At 40.7% G+C, this 15,395-nt stretch overlaps 1 protein-coding gene across 13 annotated transcripts in view; it reads left to right on the top strand.

Annotated features, from left to right (window-relative positions):
- LOC109983148 (band 4.1-like protein 1) overlaps positions 1 to 15,395 on the top strand; it is a 96,351-nt gene that overhangs the window by 73,805 nt on the left and 7,151 nt on the right. For 3 of the 13 annotated variants that reach the window (XM_065955324.1, XM_020632693.3, XM_020632692.3), the window contains exons 12-21: positions 72 to 292; positions 972 to 1,007; positions 1,544 to 1,588; positions 3,506 to 3,658; positions 4,860 to 4,946; positions 5,242 to 6,657; positions 8,451 to 8,501; positions 9,877 to 10,236; positions 10,720 to 10,848; positions 13,097 to 13,150. In XM_065955324.1, the coding sequence (XP_065811396.1) occupies positions 72 to 292; positions 972 to 1,007; positions 1,544 to 1,588; positions 3,506 to 3,658; positions 4,860 to 4,946; positions 5,242 to 6,657; positions 8,451 to 8,501; positions 9,877 to 10,236; positions 10,720 to 10,848; positions 13,097 to 13,150 (2,552 nt within the window). The remainder of the gene's footprint in view (positions 1 to 71; positions 293 to 971; positions 1,008 to 1,543; positions 1,589 to 3,505; positions 3,659 to 4,859; positions 4,947 to 5,241; positions 6,658 to 8,450; positions 8,502 to 9,876; positions 10,237 to 10,719; positions 10,849 to 13,096; positions 13,151 to 15,395) is intronic. The other 10 variants (XM_065955323.1, XM_020632694.3, XM_020632705.3 and 7 more) reach the window with 7 other exon arrangements.

Here is a 15,395-nt window from a genome sequence, read left to right as displayed (position 1 = left end):
AAGCGCTATACAAGCTCATTCCCCTTCTAACTTTGGATTGTCTCTTAAAATAGTTCTACTCTTGTTATCAGCAGAGTTCTCGCGGCCGGTATCCGCCATGTGCGAGAACCACGACGACCTATCACACCGCAGCATCAGTAGACAGCGCCTCCTCCATAGCCCGTCTGTGGACGAGCAGGAGACCGAACTGGAGCCCAGTCTGGAGCAAGATGAGGAGGACAAGGACCAGGATGAAGAGATGGACGAGGACTATGACGGCGATGTCACTCCGAGCAGAAAGAAAGAGATCATGGTAGATATGATTTCAGGCACACTTAGTATTAAGAAACCTGTAGACGACACAAGTTATTAGGCAGTAAGGCCAATTATAAACCGGTTTATTATTGGATCATGAGGCATGTACAAGCATTTATGAGGAACTTTAACAGTTAATAAACACATAGGTTAACTGGCACTTGATTCAATGTTCATGATGCCAAATGTAACCCCTTATATAATCTATAACACATAATAAGCAGCTTACAGAGACAATTATTACCTATTTCCTTACATTCATTTGAAGTTGTCTTTATGCATAAAGTGTAATCAAGAGTCGCCGACAGAGAGCGAGGTTTTATTTATCAGATTTTCATTCATTGGATATGAAGGTAGATCAAATACATTGAGATGTAGTCCACTTAAAGAAGACAACTTCAGCCTTGGGTCAGGGTGATGGCGTGGCCTTCAGGTCAAGCTTTTCAGGGCCAGTAGTGACTCATTTAGCATGGAAATAAAGCTTTGGTGACTGTAGTGAACGCAGCATTTACTAACTCTTACTCCTTCACTGCTATTCACGCTGGCTTACACTGTATGCTTACACTGCACAGCTCACAAATCCCGCTTCACTGTTTTAACCCTTTGTTATTGTGCTGAGCATAGCCCTCTGTTGCTAACATGCTTTTTCCTCTTCTTAAACACTTGCTGGCGATAAGGAGGAGGCTGGCTCGCCAGTTGAGAGTAAACAGGAGGTATTTGATGTCTGGTGATTTGACGTCTGTCTGTCTGTTTACCTGTCTTTATCCATCAGTCATTAGTTCTTCTTCCCATTGTCTAATGTTATCTCATTGTCTCTGCCTGTCTTTCACTGTCAAAATGTGGCAATTAACACTGTTTTCAGATTGCACTGCATTGCACCCTGTATCCAGGTGATGCTACAAATTCTGTGTGTGGACATTTTTTTGTCATTTTTGAATGTTGACTGGATAGTCTCAAATAAAGCACACACGTCTACAATATAATATTTTAGGAAAGCTTTGGGAACCAAACTCTGGAAACCTGCCAAATGTTATGTTTTTTCAAACTTGTCTAGGCGTGGAAACAGGCAGTTAATTCTAGACCTCCAACCTACCTGTCTGTCTGTCTGTCTGTCTGCTTGCCTGTCCTCGTCCTGTCTTACCTACTGCCATCCTGTCTCTGCATCTTACCTCGTTACCTGCACTCTCTGATCCTGCACTCTTCACCTCTGACCCCTCTTGTGCTCGCCCATCCTCCTGCCCAAACTCAGCTCTCTCAGTTGGATCGGGGGGCCTCTCCTCGGCACAAACAGGAGGTACAGGTTCCATATTTGGTGGCTTGTGCTTTCTGTTGTGTATGGCGCAGTTCATCTGCATCTTTAGTTTTCCAGCGAGTTTTATGGATTAAGAGTTGCCTGCATCTACATTCTTACATGAAATTACATTTTAATTTGAAAAGTCTGACATCTGTGAGCGTGAGCAAAGAATAGTTAAGTTTGTAGATCAAAAAGACTCCAGTGTATCATATAGGAATGAGACATTCCCCTTTTTGATGGCTTACATTGCATCAGTAAATACTTCTCATTACTTTGTTGCTCTTCCCAACTGAGTGCTTCTCTGGTCCTTTACTTAAATATAGTACCAATATCCAAAATCTAGAAGCAGGTGTCTGTCACGTAGAGGGAGGTAGCTGCCCTTCAATTGAATTGAATTGGCCGTTCCACTCTTGGCTCCTCCTGTCTACATGCACGTCAGGCAAGATTCTGAACCCCAAATATCAAATAGCTAATTTAATGTACTAATGTGTAACATATGAATGTTATGTTAATTAGTGGCCTCGCATGGAGTTTGATAAGTGTGTGAATGTTGGAAAGAGTGAATGCTTACATAAAGTGTTAATTAGCATTCATGTCACATTTAAGCACCATTTTAAATGCAACTGATCAGTTCCCATAAACTGCTACAGAAAATTGGTGTTTTTGCATTTAAGGAATGGTGGTTTAGTTAATAAGCCTAAAAGATTATGTAAATAGTTTGAAGAAAAGTACAAAAAAACATATTTTGTGAGTGCGTTGATTTGAGCCCAAACTTGACGGCTTTGTCCCCCCCCCTTTTTATATATAAATCTTTTTTTATCCTAAAGAATAGGCAAACAGTTTTTTATGCCTGCCTCAAATCAGTAGTCAGTAGCTCAGATGAAAATTAAAACAGGGTTTTCTTATTATAGTCATTCCTTTTTTCATTTTAAGTCTTCAGAGATCCCCTCCTTTAATTATTTTATCAGTAGTGATGGATGACTGAGCCAACGATAGTTAGCTTTATATTAATATGAGGCTTCAGCATTCTGAGAAAGCTAAATTAAATGGGTATCTTAACTGTAAAATCCCCCTTCCTGCCCCTGGCAGTGTTTCCATGTTGAGTTTAAGAAGAGAGATGGTCACACTACGAGAGTTTAAAATCAGAAAGACTTTTGTGTTTGCATAGGGACACTTGACTTCATAACTTCCTAAACTTTAACTTTCTAATTCTAAGATACATCTGGGATAAAAAATGTTTATACTGAGTGAGCACTGTTGAGTTTGTTACACATCACTTCATCGCACACATCACGAAATGATAAAGTAATGGCCTGGTTAAACATGAGGAATGATTTTTTTTAGGAGAAAAAAACAGTTTTGCCCATATACATATGATCACAGAGCTCTTTTTGTTAGATACACTTGACAATTGCATTTTGTATGCATCAAACGCGGTAACTGTAGTTGTCAAGCGCTCAGAGTAGAAGAATTTGAATTTCCCTCTAAATGTGATGAATGAGCAGTCCAGGGAGGCAGAAAATCACAGCCCTTAAATAAATGTATGAGGTTTCTTTTCACCACTGATTGTTACTCACAAACGAAAAATACAAATCTAGATTTATGACTTTCCAACAATGTTAAGAGTTTAACATATTCATTTCTTTTTACGTCCGTGTTGCAGTAAATGCTTATGTCTTGGACAGTTGTTTGTTTTCTGTGAGCTTCAAAATCATCATGTATTACATCTCATATCGGTGAACAAACAACATACTCTCTAAATGTGTGAGAAATTCACTCTCCATTTCTCCTGTGTGAACACAGAGTCTCACATTCCATTCATTCATATTGGTCGTGACGATGTGATGAATGCTTCTTAAAAGGACTTCCACATCTGGAAGGTGCAATTTCTCACCGTCGTTTGTTTTCATTCTCTAGTTTCTGGACAAGTCTAAGGACGTCTTGCTGAAGCACCAGGCCAGCATCAACGAGCTGAAGAGAGCGCTGAGGGAGCCCAACAGCAAGCTGACGGTAAACCGCGAGAAGCGTCTGTCATCCAGCTCCCCAACCGGCACCCCAGAGAAGAAGGCTGTGAGTGTGGGCTGAGGTCGGGAGGGTTTACTAAAGTTAGCTATTGTCTTCCAAACCCAGCTACTTCTCATGCTTGATAATCAATTGAATTACATTGATATTTTGCTTTCTGCCATCATGTAGAATTCCTGCCTTTGCTCATGGACTTGAAGTCAGCCAGATATATTTGTTATACAGAGAACCTTGTGTGGCTGATTGTTGTATTTAATTTGTATTCTTGCCTTTAAATAACTCTACCTGAAGATGTAGTGTACTGGTGGAGGTGTACAATCAAAAGATAAGAATAGAGCATAATAAGAGCAGGATGTCATGGTTACTTGCTTTCTTTCCTACCTACAGGCAGCTCATGTGTCTTCTCTGTACAGACACTACTGCTCACAGAAACTCACATAACAATCTTCTCTTATTTTAAGAGATGCATAATGGATTACATTCTGCCTCTTTCTGGTTTACCAGAATAACTTGGAGTGTATCTCAGCGGTACTTGATGATGACTGACAAGTAGCACAGAATGAGGCAACTTGACGAGATTACTTTCAAGATGACTTCTGAGATTCTCTCAATGTGAAGCACTTTGGAAATAATAATCACTTTTTTATACTTGATTGGCTAAAATTGGAATAGTTTTCTTTCCGTCAGATCATGAAATCGCTGATGCTTTGATCACATTTTGATTTGAGGATTTGAATTCTCACTGGGTTGTAGTCCTCAGAGTCGTTGTTGCTTGTGTCTTAACTGTCCTCTCCGTCTTTGGGAACAGATTATGTACATGGAATGTCAAACGTCTGCTGCAGCAAATGTAACCTGCTGCTATGCGTCTTGTACAAGGTACAGTAGAGGGATGGGGGGAGGAATGGAGGATTATTAATAGGTTTGACTGAGAGTCAGAGACAGGGGAAGTCTGCCCTCAACACTTTGGTGTAGTCATTTGCAAACATATTTGGATTGCAAATGTCTTTTGATTTGGTCATATGGACTGGTAGGCTGTCAGGTACATGAGGATGCCTATGACCCTTAGTTTAAAATTCAATCAAAATGTACATTTTTTCCATTATTTTCTTTTTACACTTGTTCTTTCTGCCTTTCCAGTTTTCTCCATTTTGCATGGAATGGTTTTCAGTGCATCTTACTAATCGACTCCAGCTCTAACTGCTGTTCTTCCTTCTCTTTTAAACTCTCTCCTCTGCTTCGTGTCGGCCAGTTGCCCGTCCGAGCGGTCGGAAAGGACACTGTTAACAACCTGTCTGTCGAGGGCTTCATCCAGAAAACTCTGGTGACTTCACCTGAGGTCGCATATCTCTCACTCTTTCTCCTTTTGATATATTATTTTTTTCGTAATATTTTTGGTTTGGTCAAATGCAATGACTTCTTTGTGGTATGATCACAACTGTGTATGTTTATCTAAGAAAATAGATATTGTACAATCATCTCTTAATGCCAAATCTTGTTTTCCAAAACTTTACCATGTTCCATTTAAGCCTTTTGTTGCCTTTTCTGTGATTCTGATCATTGTGTAGACGTTATGGTTTGCAAACAGCTGTGCTTGGCATGTCTAACTGTGTTTAATCTATACCAACATGTAGGGCTCAGAAGAGTGGGTATTGATTGAAAATCAAGAAAGTTATCCACAGGACCATGACCAGAAGGCAGAAGAACAGAACAAATCTCTCACATTTGATTCCTCGTGGGAGAAAATGGAGCTGAAAAAAGAGATAGACATTACCAAGATGATAAATGAAGAGGTAACAGGCTATGACAGAAAAGAAATGAAAAGCCATATTGATGAATTTCCATCAACAAAATCACCCAAAGAGGCAGATGTTTGTTCTGAGCCTCAGCAAACAAACAAATCGCGTTTTATGATTCAATTATCTGAGAATGAAGGAGAGACAACTCAAGACAAATCTCAAAGTACACCGTCCAAAGCCTCAAACCCTGAGGCAAGTAGTGATGTGGCCCCGGGCTCATGCCAGATAAAGGAACCCAAAGCTTCTAAACCGAGAAAAAAGAGGAGACCCCAGAGCTTAAACCTGGGAATGCCTGCCGAACTCATCTACAGGAAAGAAGGCAGTGATTCTACTGGAGAAGAAAATGAGGACTCAGACTCAGACAACACCCCAGAAGCCTCAAGAACAGGAAATCATTGTGAGCCATCGCTTGTGGTGATGATGAAAGGTGATCAGGGATCAGGAAAGGATCAGCCTGTCAGAGTCAATGAAGACAACAAACAAGAGGACGTATCACAAGAAGAAAGCAGGGAGGTCTACGCTCTAGAAGCAGAGACGGTCAAGAGAAAAGTGAGTCCCATTGGTATGGCAGATATCAATTTGGGGTCAGTGAACGGACCTGGAAAGATAGAACATGATAGTTCATTGACGAGTGCTAAAGGGGAAAGTGTTGTGAAGGTTAGAGGGAAGGGCTTAATTGACAACAAAGAGCTAGCTGAGGTGAAACTGCGACAGGTCAGGACCCATGAGAGAAAGATCAGCAGTTCAGGGGCAGATGATATCGAGAGTTTCCTTGGAGACAGAGGTCAGAGGACTTCTCTCCACAGGGTGTCAGGCAGCTTCCAGTCAGAAATCACCCGGATTGTTCCTCTGAAGCCAGAGCGGTCAAAGAGTGTGGCGTGTAAGGATGAGCGGGACAGACCAGGACAGGACGAGCCTACACGGGGCCTCAGAAGAGAATACCGCTGGTCGGTGGGCTCTCCAGAGGGGCCCGCGGATCTTAACTGGACCGATGTCTCCACCTTCCATCCAGCGTTCGCAGCAGATCTGGAGGGTTCGGCTAAAGCAGAACATGCTGATGACAGCTATCAGTTCGGTAGAGGACCGACAGAGAGTCAGTCATTCGGCTCAAAGATTTCATCGCTTTCCAAAACGGCTCCCCCGGCCCCGCCAGTGAAAACACAGAAGGCCAGGGAGTCTGGACTTATACTGCGGAACAGCCGGAATGCAGGCAGGGAGCCGAGCCTGGACGCAGTCAAGAAGAGACACTCGGTAACTCTGCTTGGCATCTGCTATTCAGTCATTGGAATCAAAGCATCGCATGAGCTTCAGACAGACTTGCACGCCATTTTGTTTATTTTCTTTCTACGTTTTCAGTGACTTGAAACCCTCATCCATCTTACCTGTTCGTGCCTGTATGGAGAGCAGGCGGAGTGGTGCTTTTGCTCCGTCTTGTGGCAAAATCCAATCAAAAAGTTTGGACATTTTCCCATATGGTAACCCACTTTACCCCCTTCCATTGCCCTCAACATACACCACACTGTCTGGCAAATCTGTACAGCTCACCACTGGCTGTGAGAGTTCAAAAAAAAAAAAAGACAAAAATCAATACATCATGTTTTGATTGTTGGTTTGTCTTCGCCTTCTCTGACCTTGTGAGCCTCCGATTTCTTTCCAGCCCACGTTGTTCTCCTGTCAGAGGACGGCAAGGAAAGAAAGGCTTACACATTATCAAATCTCTGATGATTTCTGCACATCTCTGTTCCCGGTGTAAAATTTAAATACAAAAATGATTGATTGCATACTAATGTTACAAATTAAATCTTTATATTGCTAGAAAAGGGTAAAGGTAATTTGGCAAAGAGACAATTATGTAGAGAACTGGTAAACACACTACTCATTAAGAAACTACATTCAGCTGATGATCTCTCAGCAACAGAATCCACAAACTAGTCTTGATTCCTCAGACAGGTGATAATGTTTCATAAATCAGATGATTTATTCTCCTCTTCCCTGTTTAGAAAGCTAAGCGTGTTTTTTTTACAGACACAGGGGTTTCTCCAACTGTGAAACCCCGGCAAACAGTGAGCAGCCAGACACCACAGCTCAGTGCCTGACACAGTCAGATTTGCTGCTTTCATTTCACTGGTGGTATCATAAGGAGCTTGCACGCGTTTGGCACTGGAATGAAAGACATTTGAAGTGAATAGACATGACAGCTTTCATCATTTCCCACCTTTTCATCTGAGTCAAGCTCTTGCATATATTGGATTAAACGGGCATGAGAGGAGGTGTTGCGTACCTCTCACTGGCGAGTGACAATCATATCAAGATCAGATTGAACTCGGGGAGTGTGGGAAAATATTAGGAGCTCCTCAAAACATGTGGACGCTTTCGCACTGTCTATTTAAGAGGCTTTGAAATGCTTTTGGCACTTTTTATTGGGCATTTTTACATTTTGATTTGACACTATATGAAAAGTCCCTTGTTGAAATTCAAGGTGCATAGTGTTGCAACACTTTCTCAGTTGGTCAATGAGTGATTGATGCTATGCTAACAAAAAAACCTGCTCATGATACAAACAGCATGATTCTTTTGTCCTGCCTCTGCTTATGCAAACAAATCAAACAGTCTGTAGATTTCTAAATTAGGTTCTTTTGCAGTAGGCTCAGCTCTTTCCTGTGCTCTGAACTGTATTGCTTAATGCTGTGTATTTGCAGAGTAGCGCTTGAAATGTAAGCCTGAGTCCATTTTAACCTAGCTTGATCTGAAAAGAGCCAGTGGGCCTAAATCAGGTCCATGAGATCACCTACATTTTTTTTTGTTGGTTTGAATCATGTAATAGAAACCAAAATGACATTTTTTGAGTCTCTCTGAGCAGCGTAGGAGAGCAGTTAAGGTTACAATCTGGTGCTCAGAAATCACTGGACTCGTACTGTCAGGCCTCCATCAAGCTCTGCTGCTAGGACATCTGTGTGTGTGGTGGCCTGTTTTTCCACTGGCCAGTTCTGCTTATGCTAACCCTTAGATGCTCTCTCTTCTCTTTCCTCTGCTTCCCCCTGCAGGAGCCTGTCTCTACTCCTGCCATTTATGAAGAGCCGTTTGCTGACTTCAAGGTTACTCATTTGTATTTAAACCCACCTTTATACTTTCCATCCTTGACTTCCACCATCTCTTTCCCTCTCTGCGCCCCTCTCTGCCGTAAACTGCATGCCTCTTGATTCACTGCACCAGTTTCTTCTGACAAATAGCCTAAAGCTGTAAAGAAGGGAGCGTTAATTTTTAACTGGGTGCTCAGCTGCTGTCTTCTTTGCCAATCATCAGATTTTGAATTCAATCTGTGTGATGTTAACAGAACTCCCAGCGCTTGTCCATCACTGGTATAATCCAGTTTTTACTTTGATCCAATTAGCTATTCTAAATGTAATTAATATAAGGGACATGACTTAAAGCTGGCTGCCTCAGGGACTACTTTATAATTAGATCGTACCCAACCCTTTTGGCCTTGAAACGGAGTAATTGTGCTCCTGATCCTTTGTCGTGTGTTGCACAGCAGTTCAGCCAAACTGTTTTGTGAATGGTTGCTTTTGGAAACCTGAAAGTTTTTCCTACAGAAGCCATGAAGTTAATGATAAAGGGTTTACACTTTTGGGGCTAATCTGGGAGCTATGCAGTGGATTGAAATGCCATTATGATTTCTTATAACAAATCATTTGTAGGAACCTACATACATGTTTTTTATGTGCTCTAATTTTACCCATTTTAGGCATGTCCAGAGACATTACAGTATCCACACAATGTACAGTATATGTTATTTTAGCTTCCTTATCAATTCTCCATTGATAAGAAAACAGATTTTTATATATATACCTAGTTGCTACTTGTTGTCGCTGTCTATAGTAATCGTAAAAAAGCCAGAAAGTTGGAACAAAAAGTCAAAACAAAATATATTTCTTGTACAGTACTAGTAAAAGGTCCTGTCCTATCTTTGTTCCCAGCAGACTGAGGAAGAAGATATTCCCCTTAGACTGATATGATGATAATTTTTGAAATTATCAACTGAAGACAATCTCTGGTTGAAACATTGTGATTGTGATAGAATAAAAACTTTTTGCGGCATTTGAGCAACTCTTTGGCCGTATCTTCTTCCTCAACCTGTTGTTTTTGCACTGCCCTGAACCTACGTGATGTGCATATAACTAATTCCTTTTCTATATAGGTTTCCAACCATTCCTTGTCCCCACATCTACTTTCAATATCTATTACTAATTTGCAGTCCTTTGCACTCCTGATTATTATTGTGTGGTTTCTCAGGTATATTCAGGATACGTTGTATTGCTTGATTGTGGATCCTTTCTTTAGAACCCCAGAAAACAAACCACCTTCAAATATTAGGATTATTCTTCCAGTCCATTCTTTGTCATGTTCATCATACATCCGTATTTGGTGAGGTAACCCAGAGTGGTGATCTCGTGTGTGTTCATGGTCCAGAAGGAGCTTGGGGACAGGAGGCCCCAGCCGATCATGACCTCAGAGGAAGAGCAAGAGCGGGACACGGTGGCCTGCATGAGAGAAACCCACCTGGGCATTGAGCGCAAGTGCTCCAGCATGACAGTCAGCTCCACATCCAGCCTGGAGGCTGAGGTCGACTTCACCGTCATCATGGACCTCCACTCTGGCTCGGATGAATTTTCCAAAGGCATGTCAGAGCTGGGAGAGAGGGAGCGACAGCCTGAAGTGGGCCGGGAGGACTTTGAGGAGACCTCAAGGTTCTACTCAGCCCGCCTAATGGGCTCCCGGGACAAGTCTCCAATGGAGGAGAAGCTTCCTGAGATGGGAACACATCATGAGGTAGAATGTGTTCATCCTTCATCCTCATCACCCCCCATTGGATTCACACTCCCTGGCTGGACTGTGTTGCCATAACAACCTGCAGTTTTATTTTTTTATTCATTTTTTTCGTGGAACCATCTCGTTTTATTTGACTATTGTTATATTATGTGTTAATGTTTAATATTTTCATTTAAAGCAGGTTTAATTCCCTTTTATTTATGTTTTAATGTATCTGGTCTGTAAATGTATTAATTTTTAACCCATTTTATTTGAGTTGCTGAGTGTCTCCCTGCTGCTGCTGCTGCTGCTGCATCTTCATTTGCATAATGTCATCAAGCCGAACGACCCAGTAAAAGAACAAATCTTTTTGTTTGTTTTTGAAGTTTCTCTGTGTTTAAACTATTCTTGTAATGCTTGTAAGGAATGCATTGTTTTATGAAGTTCTGCCGAGGTCTTGCTGTGAACTAATTGACTAAACTGTACACTTTGTGTTTCACACAGCCTCCTGTGGCAAAGAAAGACCCCAGTGCTGTTAATATGGCTCATATGCTGAAGAGGTCTGACACCAAGCCAGAGAACCATACGAATGGATCAGAGGTGCACCCCAACATCATGAATGTCTCACCACAGGTAAAGAAACTGTACGACACCATGCTACAGACAATGTGAAACAACCTCACTATACTGCCACGTACAGTAGGTTGAGAACAACACTCATCATAGGACCAAACCCAGAAGTCAGCTCACTAATGGACTGGCATTGAATAATTAAATACTTTGGCAGGACTCTGAAGTTGGACTTGATTAGGAGGAAGCCCTTTCTTTGTGCTTTAGTGATGTGAAAGCCATATTCCCTGGACGAGGATGACATAATAGCATCATTATGGAGTGATTAGAGCATTGACAGTGAATTAGTGAGGATGATGAAAGCAGGTGCGAATCCCATTCATCTCTGTGGCAAAGATTTTAGAGCTGGCAGGCTCTCCCACAGGTGCCTTATTAAAATATAATTATTGCCGAGCTTTTTAGCCATTCAGCTAATGGTGTGAATGAACTCAGGCAATCATGAGGAGGCTTTGAAGTGCCACATTATTGTTGAGTCAAAGATCTCAGAGTATGACATGCATGTGTGTGTGTGTGTGTGTGTGTGTGTGTGTGTGTGTGTGTGTGTGTGTGTGTGTGTGTGTGTGTGTGTGTGTGTGTGTGTGTGTGTGTGTGTGTGTGTGTGTGTGAGTGTGTGTGTACATCTGCAGCAAATGGACGATGACGTCATGGTTAGGCTGACAAAGATCTCCAGCACCATCATTGTTCTGCCAGCAGAGGGAGCCATGTAACGCTCTGTCAAGTTTCCAAACAATAGCACAAATCCTGAACTGCCGCCAGCAGTCTGGCCTTAAATTAGGGCAGGCGTGCCAGATTGGAGTAAAAAGAATTTGTTCAGCTTTAGGATTACCTTCATAGACAATTCATCAAGCAAACACACGCTGTGTTTTGATTGTCAGTCATACAAATACTTAAAAAAACTAATGAAGGCAAACATTTGCATGGACTCCTCTTACATAAAGCTTAAGAGATCATATCATATTTTACTTGCATAGGTCCATGAATTGATTTGAGCTGAGGCCATGAAGCTTTTTGAGGGTGGAATTGAAACATTGTCTCTCCTGTAAAACAGTCCTCTGAAGCAATAGAACACTTTTTTCCCCTGTTAAACATTATTTAGCACTGTCATTGTTTAATAATGTTGCAGATAACACTGTCAGCACACAAAGATACTGAAGAATTAGATGCAATCTTACAAAACCTCACCAGTGAATCCGTTGTTTGAACCTGTTTGTTGCTGGAAAGATGCTTTCCACAGCAGGCTTTGTAGGTTTTCAGGACAGGTGTTACTAATGACATTAAAAAAAGCCTCAAGTGAGCTCTGATATTGAGCTAAAAAACAAGCAATGTGGTAGTTGATTCTTCTGTAGAAGCAGCTGAATGTCTTCAGGACTTGTAGCCCAAGACAAACTTCCCCAAGGAGATAATAAAATGTATTGATCGTAGTGTATTGTATCACACTAAAACAAGCATGCACAGATCCTTTTTTAAAAGGAATTTAAGATATAGGTGTACACATTTAATGTGTTGATCCCTCAAATGCAGTTATCAAACACTTGTGAAATAGATATTCAATGAAGTGTGGGTACTCAAATGGAACGAAACTGCACATGTGCGTGCATCACTGCTTGACACTCTGGAGTGTGATCATGCTTGTTTTAATCCATATAGCGCCCTCTGCTGGTGAAAGAGAGCAGCTAGTGTAATACAACAATACTCAAATGTTATGTTTTTTGACTGATCAATACATCTAGTAATATTTCTGCAATAAAAGCAGCCAATACCAATCAGTGTTTCCCCTAGGTTTACCACCCGCCTTGCACACATGCATGTCATACCCCATGTTATACCCCATGTCATACCCCCTGCGGCCCGCATGATCTTGGTGATCATGCAGGCCGCCCCCCTAATATAATGGTAGGGGAAACACTGCCAATAGTCACTGGATGTGCTAATATCGTCCAATATTATCGGGTGGCGAATTAATTGGTCGGGCTCTAATAAAAACATCACATCTTTATTCAGTAGAAATTCAAAGATTTTGAGATTTTGAGATTTTGGCAGTGACGAAAGCAAGACCACAAGAAAATGTCCTCTAAGCTGATTGGATGACCGACTTATAACATTATCACTACTCTAAATGACGTAGTGATCCTTTGTATGATCACTTGTTGAATTTCTTTGTAGCTGGTCATATGTTGTAGTAGGAAGTTAATAAAGTCTCTTGCTACAGATTTCACTGTTTGTAATTCATCCTGCATGTCTCTGTCCTCAGAACTTCAGCCCGCGGAAGGCTGCTGCTGCTGCCCCTAAAGAAAATGGCTCCCCTGTGAGTATCTATGCAGACATGATACATCAGTAGGACAGCCTGTGTGTGTGTGTGTGTGTGTGTGTGTGTTTGTGTGTGTGTGTGTTCGTATGGCGGCAGAGTAACAGTCTTAAACCATTGTGCTGTTGCTATCTCATTTTGCAGGCCTGACCTTTACTCTGTATTTTTCTGAACAAGAGTGACACTGATGAATGTTTGAAAGTCATATCTGGATTGTGAGTCATCTCACAATGAGCTACAGCACTTACATTTGATGTCATAATCATAACTCAGTTGTTTGACTCTGAGAATGTGCATTTGACAATTTAGACAAACAGGTCTCTACACGCTGCAGTTCTTAGAATAACTCTGACTCCTCTGATATTGCAAACAATATCCATATGCAGATGCTTTTTTTTTCATACCAGTATTTCTCTGTCATATAAATCGATTCATTAATAGAGATTTCATTAATGTTATGAGGAAATGATAATAATGTTGGTTTGTCCTTTGGAGACTGTTTTCTAAGTGTTAGTTTGGAAAAGCATCTCCTCCGACCACTCTATTATATTATGATTTACCCCACAGTTATCTCAGATTCAAGGTCTTTGTTTTTCCTATCAGTTTTTTGTTCGAGGTCATCTATCCAGAAACAGCTTTGCTTCAAAATCTTCAGTGTAATGATCTGTTTCTTACATTGATCACACTGTTTTAAATAACAGAGAAATAGCTTCAGTTTTCAGTCGACCTTTAAACCCTCTCCTTTATTAGACTTCACTCTGAATGATTTAAGGAACTGTTTCCTTCTTAAAGGTCCTGTTAGGAGTTTTTAACTGGTCGTGAAACAGACTGAAATTAACACTGATGTCTCTTTATGACCTTTAAAAGCAAAACAGATCATATGACAAACATTTTGTCATATTTTAGTTCTATATCACAATTATTAATGCTTCAAACTGCTGCAGTAGGGTAGATGGCAGAACTTACTGCATACTTCTGAAAAAGACTTTAAGAAAATGTTTTTCACGATATGTATGACTGTTAATATGAAACAGGTAGAGATTTTTTTTTTATTGGAACCACACCTTAAACATGTACAGAACAAAATCAGCAGAGACACAAGAAGTACCACAGGGGGTGCGGAAAATGTACAATAAAACAAAAATTTCATTAGAGTGATATCTTGTCCTAATCATAGTTGCTTAGGCGTTATCGGTGCACAAGTTATTGTATAGGAATTTTTTTTAAACACATGTATCAAGAGATTAATTATGTTTTTGTGATGGAGTGGGTCCTGTTTCAATATGCTTATCAGTCATCATTTAATAATGGTATTCTCTTATTTTAATTTGACATGCTGTGACCTCTCATATAAGCCTTAAGTGTGTCCTTAAAATGAGCCTAAATTAATTAATAAACTCTGGATCCATTAAGAGATAACATAAGATGATGGTTCCAAGTGATCTGCAAGTATTCACAAGCTGTGGGGTCTTCTCAGGTTGATTTGAAATTACAAGTTCTCATTCTTAAAGAAGGTAAACACACGAAAGAAGTCTGCCGACATTGACATGGTTAAATACTTTGGTTACAACTTTACCTGTAGCTATGTTTTAACACCTTTTCCAGATTTAGAGTTGTCTGCTTTGTACTTCAAGAACGTTTTCCATACTCAGTTAAATCCTATGATTGGTTGATTTTGATTCTATTTGAATGATGTGTCATGCACACAAAGTGCCTCATGGGTTTATAAAACACCAGAAATTCAGTTTCAGTGGTTCAACAATTCATATCACTATTAAGTAGCATGATCCTTTCACAGCTGAGCCTAAAATATTGTATTCAGTCTCTTCTCTAAGGCTTTACAGAAAAAATCAGATAAAAAAAAGCAAAACTCTAGTTTTTCATAATCATCAAAACAGAAGAAATCAACGTTAATGGAAGTCAGTTTTTTCTAAAACATGCATCCCTTATGTTGTCATACATGGGACGGTGAAACAAAAAGGATTCAAGTATTCAGTATTCAGTATTCAGTATTCAAACAGGTCCTCTCTTTTACCAACCCACATAACTGAAGTCTAGAATGACTCAATGTAAGGGGCCTTCATCTGACTCCTACAGTACACCCTCTCCCTCCACACTACATTTGCCTTCTTGTGTGAAGGGCTCACCACTTGGGGGCCATCCCAAACCATTTAGCTGGTAGTGGGAGTGTGTATGAAACTCTCAGCAGCAAGCCTATACCACTGCTGACTTCATCTGTATGAGT

The sequence above is a fragment of the Labrus bergylta genome, chromosome 5 (assembly GCF_963930695.1).
Source record: "Labrus bergylta chromosome 5, fLabBer1.1, whole genome shotgun sequence".
NCBI classification, from domain to species: Eukaryota; Metazoa; Chordata; class Actinopteri; order Labriformes; family Labridae; genus Labrus; species Labrus bergylta.
This window is presented reverse-complemented; position numbering and strand designations above follow the sequence as displayed.